At 31.6% G+C, this 26,022-nt stretch overlaps 3 protein-coding genes across 5 annotated transcripts; 2 read left to right on the forward strand and 1 right to left on the reverse strand.

The window, feature by feature from the left end:
* Positions 1-3,503: 3,503 nt before the first annotated feature.
* Positions 3,504-7,215, forward strand: LOC114402573 (protein SIEVE ELEMENT OCCLUSION B-like). Its single transcript, XM_028365199.1, has 7 exons — positions 3,504-3,785; positions 4,233-4,289; positions 4,386-4,801; positions 5,195-5,283; positions 5,376-5,524; positions 5,719-6,195; positions 6,568-7,215. The coding sequence occupies exons 1-7, from the start codon at positions 3,573-3,575 to the stop codon at positions 7,153-7,155; spliced, it is 1,989 nt and encodes a 662-aa protein (XP_028221000.1). The 5' UTR covers positions 3,504-3,572; the 3' UTR covers positions 7,156-7,215.
* A 5,094-nt stretch (positions 7,216-12,309) lies between these two features.
* On the forward strand, positions 12,310-19,596 carry LOC114403373 (CRM-domain containing factor CFM3A, chloroplastic/mitochondrial). Its single transcript, XM_028366299.1, has 9 exons — positions 12,310-13,287; positions 14,049-14,538; positions 14,615-14,745; positions 15,441-15,791; positions 17,004-17,160; positions 17,440-17,732; positions 18,749-18,808; positions 18,920-19,009; positions 19,108-19,596. The coding sequence occupies exons 1-9, from the start codon at positions 12,463-12,465 to the stop codon at positions 19,216-19,218; spliced, it is 2,508 nt and encodes an 835-aa protein (XP_028222100.1). The 5' UTR covers positions 12,310-12,462; the 3' UTR covers positions 19,219-19,596.
* A 127-nt stretch (positions 19,597-19,723) lies between these two features.
* LOC114403374 lies at positions 19,724-25,689 on the reverse strand. 3 transcript variants are annotated; one of them, XM_028366302.1, is made up of 10 exons: positions 25,672-25,689; positions 25,505-25,576; positions 25,212-25,409; positions 24,475-24,704; positions 22,096-22,157; positions 21,520-21,729; positions 21,107-21,236; positions 20,520-20,860; positions 20,280-20,424; positions 19,724-20,175 (listed from the first exon to the last, which is right to left on the reverse strand). In XM_028366302.1, exons 2-10 carry the CDS (start codon positions 25,512-25,514, stop codon positions 19,930-19,932), a joined length of 1,572 nt encoding a protein of 523 aa, XP_028222103.1. In that variant the 5' UTR covers positions 25,515-25,576; positions 25,672-25,689; the 3' UTR covers positions 19,724-19,929. The 3 variants fall into 3 exon arrangements, with proteins under 3 accessions (XP_028222103.1, XP_028222101.1, XP_028222104.1); XM_028366300.1 differs by lacking the exon at positions 25,672-25,689 and having other exon boundaries at positions 25,505-25,635; XM_028366303.1 differs by lacking the exon at positions 25,672-25,689 and having other exon boundaries at positions 20,001-20,185; positions 25,505-25,637.
* Between the last annotated feature and the right edge of the window lie 333 nt (positions 25,690-26,022).

Below are 26,022 nucleotides of genomic sequence, written 5' to 3' on the forward strand. Positions count from 1 at the left end.
ACATTTAATTCTTCTTAAAAAATATCATTTAATTTTATTAATCATGTTTAAAATATAATTTTTTATAAAGTATTTTTCTTTAGAATTTGATACAAGAATAAAAATTTGGGTATCAAACCTCTAATAGTGAACTATAATGTGAAGTATATGTTAAATTTGTGTAGTCAAATTGGGTATAAAAAATTGGAATTATTAAATCATCATGATATTAATGTAAAATATATGTTAAATTTGTTGATATTAATCTCTTTCAAAAAATTTCACTAATTTATTTTTAATGAAAATTTTTATTTCAATCATATTTTTTTATTAATAATAGTAAACTAATGACTTACTCGAAATTTTATTTAAGAAAATAAATAGTAGTCGGACTAATGGTTATTTTACTTTTTAGTTGAAATATATAAAAATTAAAGCAAAAATGAAAAAAATCATATTAAACTATAATGATAATTTTGTAAACTATTTCATACAAAATTGTTTATATCAATTATTATTTTTCTTTTATTCAATGATAATGATAGAAAAAAACTATGCAGAGACTTTAATTAAATCCTCGTTTGCTTGACGGTGCTCCCGATTTAGAAATTCTTAGTAAGTAGTTGTGCTATTTGTGTAATCTCCCCCCTCCCCTTCTTTATTTTTCCTTTTCAATGATAATCATTGGAGGAAATATCTGCTTGTCCCCAACGATTAGTCATAAACTAATATATCATTTTTGTATGTTTGCTTTAATTTTTAATTGTGCTTTTGTTTTTTGAATTATAGTTTATAATACTGAGCATTTCCATTTTTTTTCATCGTCCTAATCCCTCTAATAATCCTTCATATTTCGTTCCAGTAGAAGCACGTTATGTCAGTTTCTCTACTGCAATCCTTCTCCAGTCGAAGAAAGTCAAGAAACATCAACAATTTCCTAACCATTCCCTTTCCTTTTTAATTTTTCATGCGAATGTAGATAGAAACAAAGCTTCTCAATTTTTTATTTTATTTTTGCAGGCAAAGAAATGAATTTTATTGATATTTGCCCAACACAACGTACAAGGTATACAATGGTGGCTACAAAGCTTCTCAATTGCATACGAACTTTTCTATAATTAGAAAATAATGCAAACAAACTTGAAGAACACGAATAGTATAAAAGATAATCAAACATACTTGTTATAGAATATTTCAATCGTTAACTGGCTACCATAAAGAAAGGGGTTCCTACTAAAGAAAAAGAACGAAGCTTCCTTACAACGAATTAATTTCTTTTTTAGCCTTTCTTATACACAAACAGTCCCTGTCCTGTAACAAATCTTTTTCTTTATACTTTGAGACATAAGAGATCGACGAATTACCATAATGCTAAAGCAAGCAGACATATCTCAATGAAGAAAAAAACAACAATAATTGCTACTAAAGTTTGAGTTTATTGACAATCTTTTTTATTTTTATATCCACGCTTCCCACAAATAATTTGTAATTTTAATTTCTGTTATTACCATTTTACTTATAAAGAATTTTTTTTGCTAAATTTTGATTGTGTATTAATTAGTAAATCTATTAGCATTTACATTTACTTGTTATACACATTTCTTATGATTATATATAATTTCTTAAATTAAGTTGATTAAGTAATTTTTAACAATGTTAAATTGAATGTAACTATCCTATGAATGTAGTGTGGGAGGAAGAGATAGGTAGATGATGATTTAGAAGTATTTTTGTAATTGTTTATAAATCTTGATAATTCTCTAGAATTCAACTCGCATAAATTTTTATTTATTAAAAAATTCTTATAAAATCTAAACTTTTATAAAAAAATTCTTATAAAATCTAAACTTAAGAGTGTGAATGGATTTTAGTTTATATGTGATTCAACATGACCAATTGGTTGAATTTTGTAAATGTTCATGTCGAATTCGACCTATCCTAATTAAGATATGATCATAAATGGAGTTGGTAACTTATTTTTTTTTTTTTACTCTAACCCAATCCATATCACATAACTAAATTAATTATTAAATACAAAATTCATTAATTTTTAGTTCACAATTTATTAAATTATTTAATTAAATCACCCATGATTTTGTTTTTCTTTTTTAAGTTGTTATTTTTATCTTTGTCTTGATTTTGTTTATGTCTTCTCATATTAATAATATAATATTTTATTTTTATCTAAAATAAAATATCATATTAACATTTAAATTATTAATTCTATTAGTCAAATATTGTTATAATTTAATCTCTTTTAAATGTATTTAGTCAATGCTTACAAAACTTCAAGCAAAGAAAAATTAATGTTTACAAAAAGTTATTTTTACGAAATAAAAAATATTTAGACACAATTAATGCAACATGTTTGTAACCAAATTGAGTTGGATTGAATTTGAAAAAAAAAAAACACAAACCCGACCCACCCAATCCTTAAAATTTTGATTGAGTCAGGGTTAAATCCGATCAAACTGATTGTTAATATTCAAAGTTGTTCTGGAACAATCAGGAGATTCTTTAGAAAAAACAATGAATTTAACTTTTGGTGACAACATGCAAATCAATATGTTTGTTCACTTTTGACTAAAAAAAGAAAATATTTTGAGAAAGATAAAAAAAATTAATAAATTTCAAAAAATTTCTTTGATCAAAATATCGATTAGAAGATTTAGTTAGTATAAATTGATATTGATTTAATATCCATAATACAAGCTATTTTAGTATAGTAAGGATACAGATGTATCCACGAGTGAAGATTCATTAATCCAAATTTGTCATTATTTTTGTTTCCTAATGTTCATTTTAGAGTAAATATATAACTGTATTTAGATTTTAAAAAAATATCATACATTGACTTAACATGATTTCACGGACTACTTGTGGAAGACACTTGAAATGATTACTTGATTAAACAAATAAGCTAATGGGTATTAAGAATTAAATAATAATAATAATTTCAACTTTTCATGGAATCAAAACTAAAAAGATTACAAGAACTAAAATCAAAACTCACTTGTTTAAAAAGGACTAAAAACATTCTTTTTAAGTTATTAATGAGAGTGTAAATAGCCAAACGAAAAAATAGACACGGTTGTATCTGAACTCTAAATAGACATGAGTTAATGTTCTTTAGTACCTGCTTCAATTTTTATGAATAAAAAACTACCTAAAATTTAAAATAAAATTATAACAAAATAAAACAAGAGTATCCAGAAGCAAAAGCTTGATTACGTCCAAATTCACACACACCCACACAAAGAACAGCTTCTATTAAAAAAAAAAACAAAAACCAAAGATACAAACAAAAGCAGAGCTTGGAAAAACAATTCATCTTGAAAAAGCAATTATACCCCAGATATTGTACCTCACACTCCTTCAGAATCCTAATCACTCAAGGGTACATTGCAAAATCCCCATCATTGCAACATGTTTCACGCTCATATCACATCCCATTCAGAAGCTACTTTGCATTTTGTCTTTTCCCCGCTCAACTTTCCGTGTCTCTATAAATATGGGAAGCAACAACATCTACATCACAACAAGGAAAGGTCTCCTCTGCTCTCAAACACAAACCTCATTAGATACAAATCACCATGGCATTGGTACTGTCCAAAACAGCTTCAAATGGCACCACTCCACAGCAGAAAGATCAACTCCCCAACCCTTTTGAGCTTCAAGACTCTCAGATCCGCCACAAGGTTTATCTCACACATGTCAATGATGAAAAAGAGTTCGACAGGGATGTCCTTTTCACCCTTGTGTCCAACACTCTCAACTCTGCCTCTGCTCAACTTTCAGCAGCTGCTGTAATTACCATTTACATATTTATTTATATATGAGAAATATTAGTGATATTTTCTCTCACACTCTTTTTCTAACACTCTTTCTATGTTTAGTTCAAATTTATGGAAATCACCAATTTTAAGAAGTCCCCTTTCTCATTTAATGACTCTCATTCAATCCCCAATTTTAGCTTCAAGACTCTCACACTCATTTCTTATTTCCTGACGTAGAAGTGAAACTCATCAAAATTACTAATTTTCAATAAATTTTAATTAATCATGAAATAAGTGTTAGAAAGAGAGAGATAGAGTGCTGCTAGCATTTCTATTTACCAATGTAATAACTCTGCATAACTTGTCATTGTTATACCTTAACCTTAGCAAATGAAGTCATATGTATAAACAAATTGCACATGGTATGGTACAAATTATTATATATAGTACAACTAACATTTAATTGTTTTGTCACAGTCTTCTGTTACAAGTTTCAAACCAGACTTCCCTACACTTAAGTGGCTTTCTTGTCAGGTTATTATATCATATGTTGATTAATTTACTTTTTGTGGTTTTTACATTTTAATGTGGTGCGAATGATTGATGCTTGAAACTGGTAACAAGTAACAGATGATAACCACACGTGGAACTCCAGAATGTGCACACCAGACAGCACTTAGGATCCTTCAGCAACTGAGTGGCTTCTCGTGGGATGCGAAAGCACTAGTAGCTGTGGCTGCATTCTCTTTGGAATATGGAGAATTTTTACGCCTTGATCGGGTTCAAGCAGCAGACCAATTTGGAAACTCACTGAAGCAGCTGAACCAAGTTCAAATCAGCAGAAGGGTCCCTGCAGATATGACTGATCTGGTCACAGTTATAGGAGAAGTGCTTAATTACATCAATCTGTGGGCAAAATGGTCTGCCATGGATTACGACATAGAGGCTGTGCATTCCTTGCAAGCTGCCATGCAAGAGATCCCTCTTGTTGTATACTGGACAATTGCTTCCACTGTTGCTTCTATTGGCAACCTTGTCGGTATATCGTAAGTTTTTCTCTATTTGCTTCATCCTGCAATTGCAAACTAACATAATTCTATAAATAACAGAGAATGAAGTACAAATGTGACTAATTAGCTTTGCAATTTGATAATCATATTATTCGTGTGAAATATTCACCGGCGCTTTGCAGATAACTAATTATGTATAAATAATAAAGGATGAAGTAAAAATGTGACTAATTAGCTTTGCATATTTTTATTAAAAATGTAGCTGTGACAGATTTTTTTTAAACCATATTATGCATGTGATCGGCTTGCTGTGACTAATTTTAACTGGAATTTGACCAACCATTTTTAATGGGATCTGTTGTTCTAACATGCATATTTGTTGCATAATATAAACGTAATTGAATTTTAATTTCAATATTTTGGTTTCAGGGAGCATAAATTATCAGCATATAAAGAAAGGCTTGAATTCATTTTTAAAAAGTTGCAGTTCCACCTGGAGAATTGCAGAGTGGAAATAGGTATTATATACGTGTTTAAGTGCTTTGTGTTGCTCCAATCCTTTGGAATTTTAACTCAAATGCTGATAGGCTATTGTCTCCATTTGTATCAGGAAGGATACAAGATTACTGCTTCCGTAACACTATTAGATATCCTAAACTTAAAGATGTGGTAGAGCTGTTGGATATTCTGATTATTCCAGGTTCTGAGAATGGAACTTCGATACCCAAAATATTTGAAGGCGGCGTCCTAATTAAAAATGTTAGTGATAAAGTAGACAGTTACCTTGATAAGTCCTTAACTGTTATTATCTTATATTAGATTAGATATAGTATCTTTTACTCTCTGTCTCTGTCTGACTTAATTTACTTTAGACAATAATTACTTTTTGTGACACTTTTTTTTCTAAATAATTAAATGATTACGTCCTTTTTTATTTGTAATTTACCAAACAGGGTATTGAAGTGTTCAAGCAGAAATATGTGATGCTGTTCTTTTCGAGCCTTGACAACATTGGAGATGAGATATCTCTTTTGAATTCCATCAACAACGGGTTGCAAGAGAACCCAGGAGAAGAAATAAAAGGTTTCAAAAAAGGGGATTTCAAGATTTTATGGATCCCCATTGTGGATGACTGGAAGACTACGAGGGAGCAGTTTAATAATTTGAAGGAAAAGATCAAATTCTACCTTGTGGAGTACTTTGAAAAGTTACCAGGATATGATATAATAGTGGACAAATTTAAATACGAAGGCTTGCCTATAGTGTCTGTGGTCAACCCTCAAGGTCAGATAATGAATGATAATGCAATGCAGATTATTTTTGAATGGGGGATCGACGCCTTTCCTTTTAGGCGAAGTGACGTTTATGATCTCAACAAAAAATGGAAATGGTTTTGGAATTTGTTGGAGAAAACCGATGATAATGCAAAGGTAACCACAATTATACAATTACATATACATGCATACATATCAAAATTAAATAATGAAAACTATTCTTACAAGAATAATTAACGTGGATAATCAAAGTTAAAATTAAGCAAATTATATAGGATTGATATTTATTATTATCACCGAGGAAGTCTAAGTTAATTCACTGAATATAGCATGTGAATTGTTATAAATATAAATCTCCCGATGAGTTTGATTCCTACAAGTAAAAAAAAAAAAATCTATTCTATTATCATAAGAATAACTGAGAACAATTTAATCTCATGTCTCTTGCATATAGAAAAGTACTGTTTGTATTTCATATCTTAGTTTATTAATTTGTTAATTAGTCTACTTAACATGTGCATTAATCAGCGCTTGGGGAAGGATAACACTAGTTACGTCTTCATCTATGGAGGTAACGACAGTAGCTGGGTGCAGAACTTCAAGATCGCAATTGGGAAAATTGAGAAGCATGTGATCAACAATGTGGACATCAACATAGAGCCCTATCAGTTGGGGGAGAGTAACCCGGACAATGTTCCTTCATTTTGGATCGGCCTAGATGGGAAGAAGAAGAACAAGGGGTGCAAGGACAAAGTGGACTGTGAAATCCAAGAAGTTGTGAGGACCTTGCTTTGCCTCAAACAAGACCCTTCAGGATGGGTTGTTCTTGGTAGAGGGCGTAACTTGAAGATTCTGGGTCATGCTGAGCCCATGTATCAAACCGTGCTTGATTTTGATAAGTGGAAAAGCAAAGTGCTTGAGAAAGAAACCTTTGATGTGGCCTTCAAAGAATATTATGATGTGGTTAAGGAGAAGTATGCTAGTCTCCCATATGATCATACTTCAAGTGTCCTAGCAACAATAACTTGCCCAAATCCCTTGTGTGGGCGTGTGATGGAGGTTACATCTATTAATTACAGGTGCTGCCATGGTAGTGCAAACAGCTGCAATCTCTGAGGACCAACATGTATCTTCCAAAGTTTGCTTTGCTTAAACATGAAGTGCCACTTTAGCTTTTGTTTGTTTACTTCATTATATATGCTTCTGTCTAGATCAATGCATTGTGTCCTATGTAGCCATTATGTTCGCCCTTGAATAGGTTGAAACTAAATAATGGCTTATTTTCGTGTGTATGTTACTGAATTTTCATCATCGAATAAAATTAGTTTTATATGCAAACTACTCTTGATATTTGACTCGATTTTGATTCATTATATTTGGGTAATGTGATTTCAACTTCCTTATTGTATTTTGCTTATGTGATTACATCTTATTTTTTCTATTCTGTATTATCCATCCTATGTTATAAGTATTAGTAAGAAAATTCAATAGACATTTTTTAAAAATTAAGTATATTTTTATTTTTTAAGTTAAGTATTAAAAATACTATAATGCCCTTAAAATAGATTACTTAAAATAAAATAATTTAATATTTGTGTCTTAAATATTTTTGTGAAACTTAATGCACTCCAAATAAAAAAAGAGAGAAGGAGTGAGATAAACAAATATGCTTTTATAGAACTTGACTTTTGGTCTAATCTTATGTTAGTTATGTCATAAATTCTTATCGCTTAGCCTAACCTATATATTTTAATTCCTAATTATCATCATCTTTTTCATATTATCATCGTCTAAAGATCAATTTATTAAATTTTTCATTTGTAAAGAAAAAAGTTTCTTAAGGGGTTAATGTATATGGGTGTGTTTGTTTAAACTTAAAAAAATAATTCTAAAATAAATATTTTTTTATATAAGTATTTTTTAAAGAAAAATATAGGATTTGTTTCTTAAAATAAGTATATTTTTTTAAGTAGAAGTAATTTAGATAAACACATTAAAAAAATTACTTATTTTAATAAAATAAATTCCGGATTTAGAAGTAATTGAATTAGTAGTGTACGTAAACTACATTAAGTATATCTACCACTACCTTCCCTCTCTTTCCATTTTATTTTTTGGGACGTTAATTTGATCTCCCATGTTCTAACTAAAAATGAAAAAGAAAAAAACTTAACTATGTTATTGATTTCTCAATAATTTGAGTTACATGGAGTTATGTCTCTGGTTCCTTAAATTTAAATTTATTTTTTCAGTTTCAAAAAATGTTCATTTAGTCCCTTTTATGGGTAAAAAAATATCACTACAAATTAAACTATGCATTTAAATTTTCAAAAAAATCAGTCACGAGAAACTAAAAAAAATAAATATAAATTTAGGAGACCAAAAATAGTAACTTAAATTTGAGGGCAAAAATATATTTAAAAAATAAAATAATTATTTATTCACTCATTTCTTTTTTTATTCCATATTTTTACATTTAGTTTTGGGCTACTCTTATGGTTTACAAGTATTTAACAAAGTGTTTTGGGCGTGAATATGTTCCAGATTTTTTTTTGGGCAAAATTTTAATAGTTTGATCTATGCACTGTTAATAAAAAAATATAAATATAACATGTAATATGATATAATAAAAAAATATATAAACAAATAATGTGATGATGATAACACTTATGATTCTAAGTGTTATCATTGATGTTTTGGATTTGTTTCAGACATAATTATAATCTTTTGGTTTATGCACTATAACCAAGAAAAATATTGGTACGATAAATAATTAATATGATGCCATAAAAAAAAATAATGAGTTAAGTAATGGAGTATATATTCACGTATCACTACTCATGTGAATGATAGTCTTAACTTCTTGATAAAACTCTTATAAATTAACTTGCACATAAGTTAGTTTTACTTTGTGACATGTCATTTTTTTCTTTTAGAAATATTTCTTGATAAGTTTACTCAAGCATTTCCTGATCCATATGTAGGGCGGTCGGTAAGCCCATCATAAATGGGCCGTGTTGGCCCTAGTAGAACTGATGGATACATTTATCTTTATATAATGGCGCTTGATCTAATGCACTCGCTATATATCTAACACTTTCACGTGAGAAAAGATCACCCATGCATCATTGCTCATTAATTTTGGATGGGCATAGAAAGTAAGAAACTAAAGTAACACAACACCAGGGGACTATGGATTGAGATTCAAGGATTTTAAGAGCTTTGCTTTGCCTTAAACGAGAGACACTCAAAGATATGTTGTTCTCATCAGCAAAGTGTAATATAAAAAGCATCTGGGCAACTCAAAAACGTATGTGCTAGTCAATCGCTTGCACATATTAAAGTTGATAATTACGCTTCAAATTTCAAATGTGTTAGCATATGCCCAAAGCCCCACTTGTGGGTGTGTGATGGTAGTGTTTATATCCGTTAATTACTACTGTTGTCATCGTGATATATTGATATATGGTCCAGACAATTGCAGAATTTATTTCAGTGGATATTTAAAGAAGTACATCTTCCTGAGTTTGCTTTTTATTATTTTTAGAACTTTTGAAGTTATATAGGAGTTAGTTTTAAGTTGTAATACTTGGTAGGGTCACACCTTCAAAAATCTAAATGAATATTAACTATTATATATATATACACACACGCATATGACTTTGTGGAAATAATTAGTGGGTTACAATAAAATTTCGTCTTGAGATCATAATAAAATTAATGTACATATATAATAAATAATGAAATTATTAAACTTTTACTCTTTATTATTTTTTATAAGTTGATGGTGTTATAATTTTTTTAATTTATTTTAAAGTGCATATTTTAGATGAAGAAATTAAAATTCATTTCTCATGTACAGATAGAGTATCATGTAAAAGCTTGAGTACAAATCAATGTTGATTATTTAATTTCACATATGTACTCTCATATATGTTCATGATCAACAATTTTTTTAAGCTGTTTTAAGATTTGTGTCTGGAGAAGCTTCTTTGTTGTTCAATAAAATTACGTAGTACAACATTTGTTCCAGCATTTTTTTTTTCCTTATACTATTAACGTATAAATGTATAATGTTGTTTACGAGGGGTTTAGATTCTCTCTGTACTTCCAGCAAGATCGGTTGATACACCCACCTATCATTGGAATGTGACATCTGAACTTTTTCTTTTTCCTTTCTCTTCCAAAACAAAAGGTTGTTTAGGTTAATTACTTTTTAATTACATGTCATTAGTATCAAAGTTGGCCTTAGGGAGCATGACTCTATCTAAACAAAATCTAGGAAAGATAATTAGCTTTGGTACGAGATGTTATTCCTGTTGGATGACATCGATCCAATTTTTTTTCATTAATTGTATGTTTAGATAAAAGTTTATTAACTTAAATATAAATTTACAAATTTGTGAAATTGATTGAAAATCTACGGAGATAATCCTTTAAGTAATTAAGCATCGACTGATTATGATTGATATGGTAGATAAGTTGTGCTATAACATATCTATTCCTATAAAAAGCATATGTCAATCCCAACCCGTTTAAGTTTACTCACGCTTAAACAATTTTGTTCGAAATCTTTCCAAAATCAGGCTCTAATAAAAAGCTAAAACTTATAAAGCAGGCAGGTTTTTTAAGCATCCCCACACCATGCATGGTGTAACATCCCCAAGTTGAAGGGAGTGATGGTCAATACAAAAGAGATGAAATATAAATTAACAAAGATGAATTCTTAGTAGAAAAGACACATCAAAAAGAATTTAAAGATTATACAAGTATAAAATTATATATATTTAAATATGACTTAAATAAATTAATTAAAACTATCTATACTAATGAGATACATTTATTTTTTAATATCTCATCACTTACATAAGAATATTATAATTAAACATGCTTAATTTAAAGTATTTATGAGATATATGACATCTTAAAAAGTTTCTTAAAAAATATTTGAAAAGAACCATCCATGCTATAAGCAATGAGGAAGATACAAGTTAAAATGATAAAATAGCATGAGATTCATCTTCTTTCCAAATCCAAAAATCTTTTTCCCTTTTTATAGGCAAAATAGTAATGACAAGATTTCTTAGTTCTACAAAAAGATCTTCCTTCTATTGAGTAAAAGTCTCCTCCACCTCTAAGTCTAAATCCATCATTCACCCTCCAATTCTCCATGATTGCAATGACATTTTATTTATATCTAGAAATCTAATATAGTCTTAGGAAGGCGTTTGGAATCCTCATATTACCAATCCACTTGTCATGCCAAAATCTAATCTTATCACCACCACCACCTCTAAGTTTTAAAGCAATGGAGTTCGAAAACCAAAGTGGAAGGGAGTGTGGTTACTGGTTAGGCTTCAATAGAAACAAGATCTTTCCATCAAACATATCCTTTGTAAGAGAGTCATGCATGTAATATAAGAGATCACACCAAAAACCTTTGTCAGTCACTAAGAATCTCCATTTCTATTTACCTAATAAGATAATATTAAATAGTTTCAAAAAAATTTATTCGAAGTACTTCTTATTTCTTGGGGAGCTTTTCAGAACCAAAGTACCTTCACAAGATTAATATATATACACTAAGGTGACATACTTGCAATCTTGCCAGTTACGAGCCACTAATTTACAGCCAATTAGAAAGTTCAATTTAACCTTTTGTCAATGCGATGAATCGAGGAACATTGAAATTGCTACAGAGTGTTAACAATATTTGTTTCTAGAGGGTAGACTATGGGCAATATAATAGTTAAGATTTTTTTTTTTTATATATACAAGAAACCAAGTTCCATTTTCGGATAGTCTGTGGCTATATAATATAAGTCACGTTGTGAAGGAAAAAAAAAAACTTCGTATCCTTGCATATGCAAAGAGATTATTTCTGGATTCGAACCGATAACCAACAAGTCACCAAGACACAACTTTACCGTTGCATCAGGGCTCGCCCTCTCACGTAGTGAAGAAATAAAAGGAAAAAAAAATATTATAAAAATATCGTATAAATAATATAACTATTACTTAAAATGATACTCTGAAAAGGAGTTGTTGCATAAATTTATCAAAGCAATTCAGTTGTACTATTCCATAATTATCATAGTTATAAGAGAGAAAAAAATATTTTGTCTTTGGGAAGAATTTAGTATTAGTTTTCCCAAAATTTAGAAGAAACCATTTTAATATCTCAAATTTATTGATGATGAGGGACTAAAAAAGAAAACCAAAATTGTTTAGTGTAAAAAACTAAAAATATTGGCGTGTGGCAAGGAGTGGTTCCCTATCCACGGTCATTTTAGCGGCAGATATTTGTCTCTGCGGCGCAGGGTAAGAAGCAGAACACAGAACAGAGCATAAGCTACTTCCATTGCTCCCAACACCATCATCTTCATCATTATTTTCTTTCTCTTCACTCATGTCACTGTGATTATGGCTCTTGTACCCACTCGCCCATTCTTCGATTCATTTCATTCTTCTCCCAACTTCCACTCTCTCCGCTTCTGCAACTCCCTCTTCCGCCACTCCCTCACACCCTCTCCCAATTCCACTTTCCTCCGTCGCAAACCACTCTTCATCTTTCGTTGCAACCCTGCCAAGAGTTTCTCCACCGATAAACACTGGTTGAAGCGTTGGAACGACCCCACAAACAACCACGCCCGTCCGAAGCCGCCATGTGCTGTTTTGGACTATTCTGAAAATGGGCACGCGTCAAAATCCGGTCTTGCGAGCTCTGACGAGGAGGGTGGTGATGGAAATACCGGTGGAAGCACCATGGATAGGATTGTGGAAAAACTGAAGAAATTTGGGTACGTTGAAGATGGGATTCAGAATAAGGAGAGGGTGATAGAAAAAGGGTCAGTGGAGGATATATTTTATGTGGAGGAAGGAATGTTGCCTAATTCACGAGGTGGGTTTTCTTCAGAATCTCCATTAGGGTTTGGAAGCTTTGGAAGTGATGATAGAGAAGTGAGGTTTCCGTGGGAGAAGCCGGTGGTTGAAGAGTTGGAAGAGAGGAAATCCATGAGGAGTAGGAGTAAGACCTCTCTGGCGGAATTGACTCTTCCTGAGTCAGAATTGAAGAGGCTTCTCAAGTTGACTTTTGAGAAGAAGCACAAGACCAGAATTGGGAGGAGTGGGGTCACTCAGGCTGTTGTGGACAAGATTCATGAGAGGTGGAAGACTTCGGAGATTGTGAGGCTCAAGTTCGAAGGCGAGGCCGCGCTTAACATGAAGAGGATGCATGAGATACTTGAGGTTTGGTGTTTATCTTTAGTTGATTCTATGTTCAGAAAATCTTGCTTTTGTTGCAAAACCTGTGGTGTGCATGATGGGAATGAGAAGCAAATGTGAGAGTTTATTGAAGTGAAGGATAATAGCGGCTTTGTGAAGTGTGTGTAAACTTGTTTTGGATAATTAAAAGAAGAGTGATTAAATTGCTCATGTCTTTGCAACTTAGGAGTGGTTAAAAGAGGAGTGGTCTAAGTCAATGTAGGGAACTAGGATTGACGGAATATGCCGTGAATTGCTGATAAGATAATCCTTAATTGCTCTAGTGAGTTTAGATTCATTCAACACTTTCCCTTTCCTGGGATCGTAGCTGGGCAACTTGATTATGAATGTTATATTAACCGAACAGATTTTCTTTAAGCTGTCCCCAGGACCTGTTCCGATGTTTGCAATTTTTTAGTTTTATTTGGGCTGTGATATCCACTTTTGCAAATTCTCTTGTCTAGTGATAAATGATTGATTCACCGTCTAGATCACTCTCTTGAGTTTACTTGCGAATTTGGAAATATTTCTCTTCTTCAACCACAATATTTGTCAAAGAGTCCAGATTATCCGTAGGATCGTTTGAATGCTCTATGATTGATTAGATTGTTTGTATTGTCAATGCTGCCTGTTGTGTATCATTGTGTGTAGATTCCATTTGGAGCTTTCCAATTTTTCTTTATATATCTCCTTTGACTATCAGTAACCATTGCTATATTCTTGTTTATTTTTAAAACCACATTCAGAGAAAAACTGGTGGTCTGGTGATTTGGAGGTCTGGCAACTCTGTTTCCTTATACAGGGGTGTGAGCTACGAGGTTCCTTCAGTACAACAGAATAAAAAAATATATAGGAAAAGCGAGAACTCTTCTAAGCTTTTACCAACACCTTCTTATAATTCTGTGGGGAATCCTTCAGACATTGCTTCTAATTCTGGGACAAGTGCACCATTGGCAAAATTGGAATCTACAAATGATGAGAAAGAAAGAGATTATCTGCCCAAAGTCAATTATGAACATGAAGTAGACAAGTTACTGGACGGTCTTGGCCCTAGATACACAGATTGGCCTGGATGTGATCCATTGCCTGTCGATGCGGATATGCTTCCAGTAACTGTTCCCGGTTACCAACCTCCCTTCAGAGTTCTTCCTTTTGGAGTGAGAGCAACACTTGGTTTAAGGGAGGCAACTGCTCTACGAAGGATTGCAAGGACCCTTCCTCCACATTTTGCTTTAGGTTTGTCGTTGTTTCCCTTGTGCATGTGAAGTTTTGAATTTTATTCTGATTATAATAAATTAATCATGATATATAGGTAGAAACAGACAGCTTCAAGGATTAGCTGTAGCCATGATTAAATTGTGGGAAATAAGTTCTATTGCAAAGGTTGCACTCAAACGTGGTGTGCAGCTAACAACCAGTGAGAGAATGGCAGAAGAGATCAAGGTGATTAATCATGCATTTTCCTGTTCCACTAATCAAATTTTTTTACTTTGTTTTTGTAGCTTTGTTTTCTTGAGCACTTTTTCATTATTCCGGAGTTGGTATGCCATTTCCTAATAAACTTTCCTTTATGCATGAAAATGTACATAATTTGTGTCATTTCCTAGCGGCATCCTGTAGGCGGGCATTAAATGTTAAGAAGTTGAAACCAATTATCATGTAAATTTGTAATTCTCATGGGTTTGAACTTTGGTATTGACGAATCAATTAATAAACCTTGGCATCTGTTAAGATCAGTGTTTCATATTGACTAAATTCACATGAATCCAGTAATCTTTATCTCTTCCGACTTCTTTCATGATAATGTCACATCTGACCTGCTAATGCTCTCCCTGTCACTTTTTCTGTTGATATTTTATTAAAACTCTGTTAATGAAACCTCTGTGAAGGATAAGCAAATGGGATAATTGGTCATTCACAGAGATAACCAAGTAATTACTTTTATCCCATTTGCTTATCCTATTAGCAGAGGCTTTTGAATGATTTTATATTGTTTCAAAGTTGCCTTAATTGTGGTCACTCTTCGTCTTAGTTGCGTTCTCTTTGGGGGATCTTAATTGCAGCCTCAAGGGTTGTGTTTAGTCACACTACTGGATGATGATTTGTTGAACAATGACTATTTTTGTTGCTGACTGCAGAAATTGACAGGTGGTATTCTACTCTCCAGAAATAAAGACTTCTTGGTCTTCTTTCGAGGAAAGAATTTTTTATCAGCAGATGTCACTCAAGCCTTGCTGGAGAGGGAAAGAATGGCAAAAGTAATGCAAGATGAGGAGGAGCAAGCAAGATTGAGAGCGTCATCATTGCTCATACCGACTAATAATACATCAGAGCTGTCAGCAGAGGCAGGGACTCTTGGTGAAACTTTGGATGCAGATGCAAAGTGGGGGAAAACATTGGATGAGCGTCACAAACAAAAAATAATGAGAGAAGTAGAACAACTACGGCATGCCAACCTTGTTAAAAAATTAGAACAGAAGCTTTCCTTTGTAAGTTCTTTAATTTCCTTTCATATAATCATGGAAGTCTCTTATTGTCTTGCCTATGGCTTTTGCATTTAATTATCTCATCATCCAGCATGATTGTAATGCTCTTTCTTCCAAGGGTTTCCTTGATGAAACTTTAAAACTCTTCATTGAACTGGTATTGTTTTTTTGTCACCATGACATTAAATGGATTTTTTTTCAAGGTCCGTAACTGGCCCGCAAAAGTCCATGGAAAAATAGACCGATCTGTGGGTCCAAATAGTAATTTGGAAAAAAAAATTTAAAAAAGTGAAAAATGTATAAAATTAGAAGAAAAATAATTGACTTCATCTTTTAAGCTAAAATCTATCACACTAAAACATACTTAAATTTTAAACACAACAAATTAACAATAATAAACAAAATTAATGATTAAAATATTAACATAATACTTGCACATTTGACTTAGGCGGGTTAAACAGGTAGTCCACAAGTCCGAGGATAAAGCCCGCTATATCCGTGGGCTTAACAGACCGGACTCAGAAACTCAATAGAACTATGCGGATTTTAAAAAAAGAGGCCCGCTATCTGCAAGGTCTGCTGGTTTAACGGGCCGGTCCGTGGATCTAGATCCATATACCCAACCCTAATACAAGGTGGAGGATCAGATTTGTCTCATTAAATCATGATGAGGCCAGTCAGGCGATGATATGAAAGAGAATGAAGTAAGGATCATGATAGGCAATGGGTTAAGTTTACAAGAACAGAAGATTAACATCTATGTTGTATCTGAAATTGATTCCCACATTATCAACCAGGCTAAAAAGTTTGTTACAGCAGCTACACACTTGTTTAATTTTCTAATGTGTTTAATTAGACTCTCATATAAACCTTAGACAATCAATGGTTTCAAATATCACTAGCATTGGAACCCAGGTAATGCACGGATTTTTAGTAAAAAAAAGAGTGAGAACAAAAGGATAATAGAATAAATAAAAATTTTAAAAACAAAAAATAAAATATAAAACACATATTAAAAAACAAAAAAGTGCAAACTGTCCAGCTGTTGACATGTGGCGACGGCTGGACAGTTTTTTTATATATATAGATGACACCATGTCTGGTTCCTGGAGGTTTTAATAATCTTTATTGTCTTTTTCTGTATCTAATTTCACTCTAGGATTATTCTCAAATTTAGAATATGCATGATTGTAATCCCTGGATTTTACTTACCAGGCTGAAAGAAAGTTAAGGAGAGCTGAAAAAGCCTTAATGAAGGTGGAGTCGTTTTTGAAGCCATCAGAATACAAAGCAGATCCTGAAAGTATAACTGATGAAGAGAGATTTATGTTTCGCAAATTAGGATTGAGGATGAAAGCTTTCTTACTTCTTGGTAAAGCTCTATCTAAATAAACTTGTTCTTACTATATTTTAGGACCACTTTACTTCACTTCAATACTAAGTTGTATGGAACAAATCAGATACAAAAGGTTGATTTTATAAGTCTAATTCATGTTAATCTTATACCTGAATATTTCATCTCTAAAAGTTGAGAATCCATTCTTCAAAGTTTTTAAATCAGCTTTATTTCCCCTTAACCCCTGTCCTTCAATCATTCCATTCCCCCATCATTATGTGATGCTTATAGAAATTGAATAATTTGTGGATTCAGGTAGACGTGGGGTTTTTGATGGTACTATTGAGAACATGCACTTGCATTGGAAGTACCGGGAACTGGTCAAGATAATTGTGAAGGCTAAAACCTTTGAACAAGTAAAAAAAATTGCACTAGCACTTGAAGCTGAGAGTGGAGGTGTTCTGGTCTCAGTTGACAAAGTTTCAAAAGGATATTCTGTAATTGTTTATCGGGGTAAGGATTACCAGCGTCCTTCAACATTGAGACCCAAAAATCTATTGACAAAGAGAAAGGCTTTGGCACGCTCAATTGAGCTCCAACGACATGAGGTATGTATGCAAAGTACTCTTATTCTATAATATCAATTTTCGTGTAGATCTGGAGATAAACATTTGCAACAAACATACTGTACCTCAAACTATAATTTTATGACTATCTAATGTCAGCCCACAGGACCACTGGATTATGGCCTTTTTTTTTTTTGGGAAAGGGCCTATTTTTATTTATTTAATATATAATTTATACACTTTTCTTTTAATGTTCTAGAAACCCATGTAAGAAATTTCCTTCTTTGTGCTAAGTATGGCTGAAATTTGATTAAGTTGCTGGTCTCCCAGCTGACTGCTGTTCGTTTGTTATACCATATGAAACTTTCCCTCAAATGAAAGTTGCTTATAATTTTTAGATTAAACGCCGTAAAAGATGCAATTTTTTTAATCAATTTAGACATAAATGTCATAAATTTAGTCCCAAGATCTTAAAATCCCCAATTGTTTCACCCCTTCCATCCATTTTTTAACAATGTTAACCTTAACCGGATTTGCCTCATTACAAGATGACATGGCATGTCTAGCTTAGCAAATTGGGCGAAAATATCATCATTTGGCCAAAATGGTAATACTCTAATATAGAAAATTATGGACACACTTAATTCCTAAATGATGCCTAAAACTCGCAAAACAACATCATTTTGGATTAGTTGACTGCTGAATACAACAAAAGCTTATCCCATTAGGTGAGATTGGCTACATGGATCATATGATGTCATTGGGCTCGGTTAAAGACCAAATTTTCAGATATGTCATGTTTATCTTTTAACATTATTCAGAGGCTTTTCAAGTTAACAATATTAAACTTAAATAGATGGAGGGATGAAAAAATTGGAGATTTCAAGTTTTAACTTTTGAAGACCAAGATGATAAAATCTATCTTGAGGGTATATATATAAGGTTTTACTCGTATTCTTAATGTTTTTCTCCATCTCTCCCTCTACCATGCAGATCTATATGCACATTCTATCTGTTAAGCCAAATAATGCCTTAACTCTCTTTCTGTTGACAAACAGGCACTCATGAATCATATTTCAACTTTGCAAAGTAAAGTGGGGAGGATAAGATCCGAAATAGTATGCTCTTACTGATCTTTATATTTTTAGCATTTCTTATTGCAAGCCAAGTTGTATGTTTTATGGAAACCCCGTTTTCCTATCTTATTTGGCTTTAATCACTTTTCATAGGAGCAAATGGAGAAGGTAAAGGACAAAGGAGATGAAGCATTGTATGACAAATTGGATTCTGCCTATCCTAGCGATGATGAGAACTCAGAGGTTGCTCTCTCTTCCATAATAACCCCCAACCTCACCTTAAAAACTTATATGAAAAACTGGTTTTCATTATATACTTTTGTGTTAATACCTTTATGTAGGTGGAGGATGGTGAGCAGGGTGATGAGGCATATCTCAAGACCTATAATAGCGAAAATGATAGTGAAATTGAAAGTGAAGTTGAAAGTGATAATATGTATCCTCCAATCTGAGGAATTTGCCTCACGAAGTTGAAGGTCAAGGATCATGCAATTTGGGGGTATTCCTTACGCCTGTGTGAATCATTAATGGCACTCAATACATTGGACCACAGGCTGATTAAGGAAGAATATGATAGCTCCTTCATATCAAGCCACCGAGAAGATCAACATGCTCAATTCAATGATATTGTCATAGAGCACGCAATTAGACACGATCCTGAATCTAATTGGCTACACAGCATTATAGTTTCTGAAAGATGTATGTATATGCATTTTAACATTTGTTCGTATGAAATTTTCTGGAATTGATTAAGTTAACGGATCAGTTAATATATGGTCTAGGAATATAGGACCAATGTTATAGAGGAAATATATGCTGATTTTTGGGAACTTTGTTTTATGGAGCTTATAAAAATTGCATGTAATATTGCTAGGAATTTACTATCTAACACATCCTTCAAACATTTTTTCAATAAATTTAATAACTTGTTGAAAACTGCAAAATCAAGAAAGAGAATGATTAAAAAAAAAAATATGCTCAAAACTCAAGAGTATATTACATAATATATGTTCCAAGCATTTCACTTTACATATAGATACCAGGAAAACGACACAATAATCTTCCTTGTCAAGTAAAATCATACGATTAAAGATATAGAACAAAACACGATATATTCCAGAGATAGCCAAATACTGCTCCAACGTATCAGGCAACAATATTGGTTATATTTTTCGGATGGATTTCTCTATTTTCTGAATAGATTCCTTCAATTCTTTTTGATCACTTGGCCTTGAAGGTGACATAACTATATCATTCCAAACAGAACCAGGTTCCATTATGGGGCTGGGTTCTTTGTGAAGTTCGTAGATGGAATCAGCTCCAGCATTCAAACTGCCTAACGTTTCCAAGCACTTGATCTCTTCACGATCCACTAGTAGATTGTGATCACCATCCTTCCGCCCTATAAGCTGTAATGTACTACAAGAAAGTTATCTTCATGACATTTTAAAACTGATAAGGTGTAAAATCAAACATTTCTGCACAACAGGTATGCAAAATTGTTCAAATTTACCTTTGGTGGACCACCAACAGCATTTGTGCAATAGAGTCTGGCATTATCAACAAGTTTGCAATATCTTGGAAATGCATTAGCAAATCTTTTGTGAGATTTCAGTTGTGAATTCACTCTCACTGCCCTCCCTGTCATAATAGCTCTCCTGTCAAAATTCCAATGTCATGTTAACAGTCATACTCATATCCACAAAACCAATTCCCAGACTAGTAACATGGATGATTCCACAAGCATACATACCTAATGCCTCTAACAACAGCAAGATAGCCATCACAAACCACACCAACTAGCTCAATTCTGTAAGGCTTTTGGGTGTGTGCTTCTCCATTAGAAATTTCCTCTGATTGATGCTCTTCTGCATCATTTACTTGCTCCCAGTAATTTTCAGTAATTGTCCCATCTTCAGCTACTTTATACCCTACCCCCATTCGGTACCTGTGTTTGTGAACATTTCTTGCCATAGCAATAGTTTGCTCCACAAATGGTTCCCATGATAAGGTACCATCCATGATCACATCTCGACCCTCATTTAGAGCTGTCACCAGCAGAGATGATGCAGCATCAGTGGAAGATTGATGCACCTGTTCAGATTTTGATAAATTAGATGCAATCATCAGTTAAAAATAGGTTACAATTAAGGATCTAATATATGTCATCCATTTCATCATAGCTAAATTGCAAAAGGACCTTTACGTGAATGACAATTTCTTAAAATTTATTTTGGATTTCTATAACATTAGTCACATGCTGCACATACAATAGTGGTCAGTTTAGTGGGAAGATATGATAATAATAACATGGAGGTCATGGTTCACACAGAAGCATACCAATTCAGCAGTTTGGAGCATGTCATCATGGTGACCTCTGGAGCTAAGGGCTCTATATATGACGTCACTCTCCTTGAAAGCATCTGCCTCAACCACCACAGCATTTGAAGCTGCTCCTGACCAAAATGATCTGCCAAAGCCAATTGATACACATAAACAATCTTACTCAAACTAAGTTGGAAAGTAGAACTTCTTTCATACTTAAATATGTCTTCAACCTTAATAATGGATCCTATTTATGATACAGTCATGGTCACATGTGCCATAATGCTAGCGGATCCTAATTTGGGTGTCCATATGATTTACTAATAATTATTCTTACTTTCAGTAGTAATAATCAGTAATGGCTAACACATTCATATTATTAAGACTATTAGCATTAGAGAATGATCATAGTGCAAGAGTAGAGTTACTCTTTAAGAATGTCTTTAAGAACAGTGCTCTTTCCAGCTCCCATGCCACCCCCCATGAACAGCAGGACTGGACTCCTCTCACTGTGGGCCATGGGCACCATCACTTCTGTACATTGCGAGTCACCATTTATTGCTTTCATCTCTTCCACCAAAGTAGAGATCACTCTTGTCACTTTCAGATTCTTGGTTACTCTATCAAACCTCTGTTCCCTGTAAACACCGCACCATATTGGCTTCAACGAACATCGTCAATATTTAAATTTAAATACATGTACACTTGCATAGTGCCAGAAATAAAATGTTATTAAAACTTGGAAAACTTTTAACTCCATTACAATTTTATTTTATCCCTAGCAATAAAAAATAAATAAAAATAATTACAAGAGGTTTACAACAACTTAGATATTCTTGTTTAAATAACTGAACTATATTCCTTTAGTTTAACTAATTAACATCATCAAACTGATGTAACATTTCAATTTTTAAGAAAAGAATTTAATTAATGTTTTAAAAAATAAATTTGAATTATTTGATTAAATGATAAAAAAAGAATTTGCAAATAAAATAGAAATTTACCTTGTAGCTGCCAATAGAATTCCCTTCAGCTTTTTTTTCTGCTGAGACTCCACACCCAAAACCTATCATTCAACCAATTAAAATCGTATGCTTTGTTTGTACGAACAATAAAATAGAAAGGAAAGAGAAAGAAAAAAAGATAAATAGAATGAAAAAAATGTGTTGTTTAGATGGATAAAAATAAGGAAGGCAGTAGAAAAACAATTCTCTACTATTTGGATGAGTGAAAAAGAGAATAAAAAATATAAGAAAAATATTTTTATATCAATTAATTAATATGTTTATTGTTATTATTATTTTACAAAAAGTATTTTTTATTATAATTTAAAAAATATATTTATAAAAAATTATTTAATTTTTAAGTAATACATAATTAGTAATTTTCATCCAAAATCATGGATAAAATGCAAAGACACAAAATGAGAAGGGACTCGCGAATTTTTGCAACTTTTACTCATTAATTTTCCTTCAAACAAACAAAAATAAAATACTTAAAATTACTTCTAATTTTTTTCCTCTCAAATTAACCAAAACAAACGTGGTAATGATTAATCTAAGTTTAAGGGTGGATTTGGTTGTAAGAAATGATTGAGAAAGGACGGGGAAAGAAGCAAGTGAAGAGAAATGTGTTATTTTTTCTAGATGGTAGAATGAAACGGAGGGAAAGTTTTTAAAACATTTCAGATTTAAATATTTTTTAATTTTTAGAATGAAAAGGAAGGAAATTTTTTAAAATATTTTAGATTTAAATATCTTTTTAATTTTTATAATGTAGTTTTTTTCATCCTTGTAGGATTATTTTTTCATTTTTAACTCTTATAATTTATATTTTTTTATTTTTCGTTATTATAACGATTTAGATAATATTTTTTTACTTTATAAAGCATTATCTAAATTTTTTTAAAAATATAATTTATAAAAACTAAAAATAAAAAATATTTTATAAAAGATAAAAATAAAAATACTAAATTACAATAATTAAAAAAAATACTTAAGTCAATATTTGAAGTTTCCACATACCACAGGTATACAATTCTTCTCTCAACTGACGAGAATTACGAGGAAATAGGTTCTGTGTAGTTGTTTTTCCCATTTAGCCATTTTTTCACGAGTTAAAACTGTGCACGCTGTACACGTTTTTCCCCAAAGTTAAAGCACGTGTTAATATTAATGACTAAAAGGATACTAACTCTAATCCTATTTAATACTATTATAAATTTAAATTTTATTCTTAAAATATTCTTAAATTTAAAGGTTATAAGTGATATTTATATTTAATATTAATACTCATAATTCAGAGTATCTAGTAAATACACTTAACAATAAATTAAAAGTATAAAAAAAATTCAATCCTAATAAATTTAAAAATTAGTCATGATTTCTATATAATTAGAATCAAAGAAAAAGGATAATTAACAATAAATTAAGTGTTTAGAATTAATATCCTGAAAGAATAAAATAATTTTATATTATTAATCAATTATATCATTTGAATTAATTTAAAATAATAATTTTAAAAATTAACACGTTTATTATATATGATACGAATGATTGTGTAAAATTTTATATATAACAATATATAATTCTTTTTCCTTTTTTAGTCAATTTACATTTTTTAAAAATAATTAATTTCATTAATTAATGTTATAAGTTTATCAATAATTTAAAATGTTCTTCTAAAATTAGTCTTAGTTTTTTAATTTTTTTTTTCACTTTCAAAACTTAATTGCTTCCTTCCTATCTTCAATTTCGATAAAAGAAAAGAAGAGTTCAACTCATTATTTTTTAGCATTTACTATTATTTAGCTAAAAAAATTTATTAATTAATAAAGAATACTTAGAAAATTTAATATAACATACAATTAATAAAAGAGAAATGTTAATTAAGTCCTTAGAACACATGTTAAAAAAGTAAAAGAAAAAATATTTCATTAAAAATTGAAATTCAAAAAAACGTGTTTTTTTTTATATTTTTAAAGAGCTTAATGCATTATCATCCAATCATAAATCATTATTTAAATTATTTTAAGATAATTATTATAAAAATTAACAAATTTATCATATATTATAGAAATTATAGATTATGATTATTTACAACTTTTTACATAATCAAATAATTCTTTTTCTCATTTTAAAATATGTTTATATGATTTTCAATAAAATCTTTTCTTTTTTTTAATTCTTTTAACAGTTTAACCAATGTCCACTAATTAGCAAAAACTCATTAAAAAAGGCGATGGAATTACAAGGGGTTAGAATGTGGGGACGGAGAAACCTGAGAGTAGGAACCCCACAAGCAGATGGCATTGAAAAATAAAAACCGATAAATTGGTTTGGAACAAAAGCGGGGCCATGAATGGAACATTAACATTAACATACCTGACTAATGACAGATGTAGCTTGGTTCCAGTGAAATGCTAAATAACTGAGGGTGCATCTCTCTAACTCCTCAACTAATTTCGCATATAGAGAATCAGTGTTCTCCACATTGCCACTGGAAATATATTCAAAGATGCTTTCATCGCACCCTTTGGATTTTTTCAAATACTCTTGGGCCAATATGCATAGCTCTGGAACCTCATCAGCATCTTCAAACCCCATTTGCCTTGCTGCAATGCAAACACATGAGTAAAAAAAAAAAACATTACCTGACATAATGCATTAATGCTCAACCTAACATAATGCATTAATGCTCGACCGTCTTTATGTTGATCCAACTCTTCACATCAATTATTATAACCACCTTAATAAAAGAAGGCAAATGGTATACGCTGGTTAAAAATAATATCTAAAAGGTGGTTTGATTTCATTCTTGGTTCTAAAATCCCAGTTTTTCAACAATTAATTTATCGTCTAAAATTTATCTAAGTTTTGAAATTTTTTTCATAAAATTTTGCATTCCTCTCTCACTTTCTTCTCGTCCAACCAAATATAGCATAAAAAATCAAGCAAACTCTAAGAATATAGGAAAAGTGTGAATTTTTCTTTGTCACATAAAAGTACAGTACGGAGAGGAGAAAAAAACAAAATTAGTAACGTTGTTGATAAGTGCATCCATTACAGGGTTTGTAATAGTGGTAGAGCAAATTAAATGAAAACCCCTAAAACATACATACCAACATAGTGGGAGAACTTTTCGATCTCCCCGAGACGCCCAGATTCCGTCCTACGTAGCTCGGGAATAACCTTCTTCTGCTCTCCCACCACCGTGGACGGTGCCCGCCGGTAGCTTGAGGCGGCGGCGGCGGCAACTAAACCGGCGAAGGAGGCAGCCAGAACATGTGTGAACTTGAAAACTTTCCCAATAGAACTGTCTGAAAAATTTGTTGTAAAATACATGTTATAATTAAACTATATGCAAATTGTTGCAGATTAGAAGAGAAAGAGGGATTTGACTTTTGTCATTCACCTTGATCCATCTTGATGGGTTTTTCAGAATCACAAATGGCTACCAACTCTCCATACCATTGTTAAATATTGCCTGAAATGATGAAATGGACATAAGAAATTAAATAAAGCTGAGTCAGAAGATATGGCAGGAAGAATGTGATTCTGTGCGCTCGTATATAATTGTACCTCGTGCTTGTTCAGATCCAACGCTCATGTTTTTTTCTTAAATTTTCTTTTCATAAAATACTTGTTTTTTTAAATCATGGTCGTGGCCAGTGACGTGATAACAATTATTCTTTAATATTATAAAACAGAGAAAATTACTATAGATAATATTAGGTTATACCCATGTGATGCATGATGAGAATTATTTTAGGTTGAACATAAATTACAATAACTAGGAACAGGTCTGTATGAATGCAGGTTTTTAAAGTACAAAAACTTTTTAAAACAGAGAGAAAAAGGAGAATGAAATGTGAATAAAATAAAATAAGATGTGTAGAACTATTTTCTTTTGAATAACCTATGGGTGCATTT

The sequence above is a fragment of the Glycine soja genome, chromosome 20 (genome assembly GCF_004193775.1).
Source record: "Glycine soja cultivar W05 chromosome 20, ASM419377v2, whole genome shotgun sequence".
Classification (NCBI taxonomy): Eukaryota; Viridiplantae; Streptophyta; class Magnoliopsida; order Fabales; family Fabaceae; genus Glycine; species Glycine soja.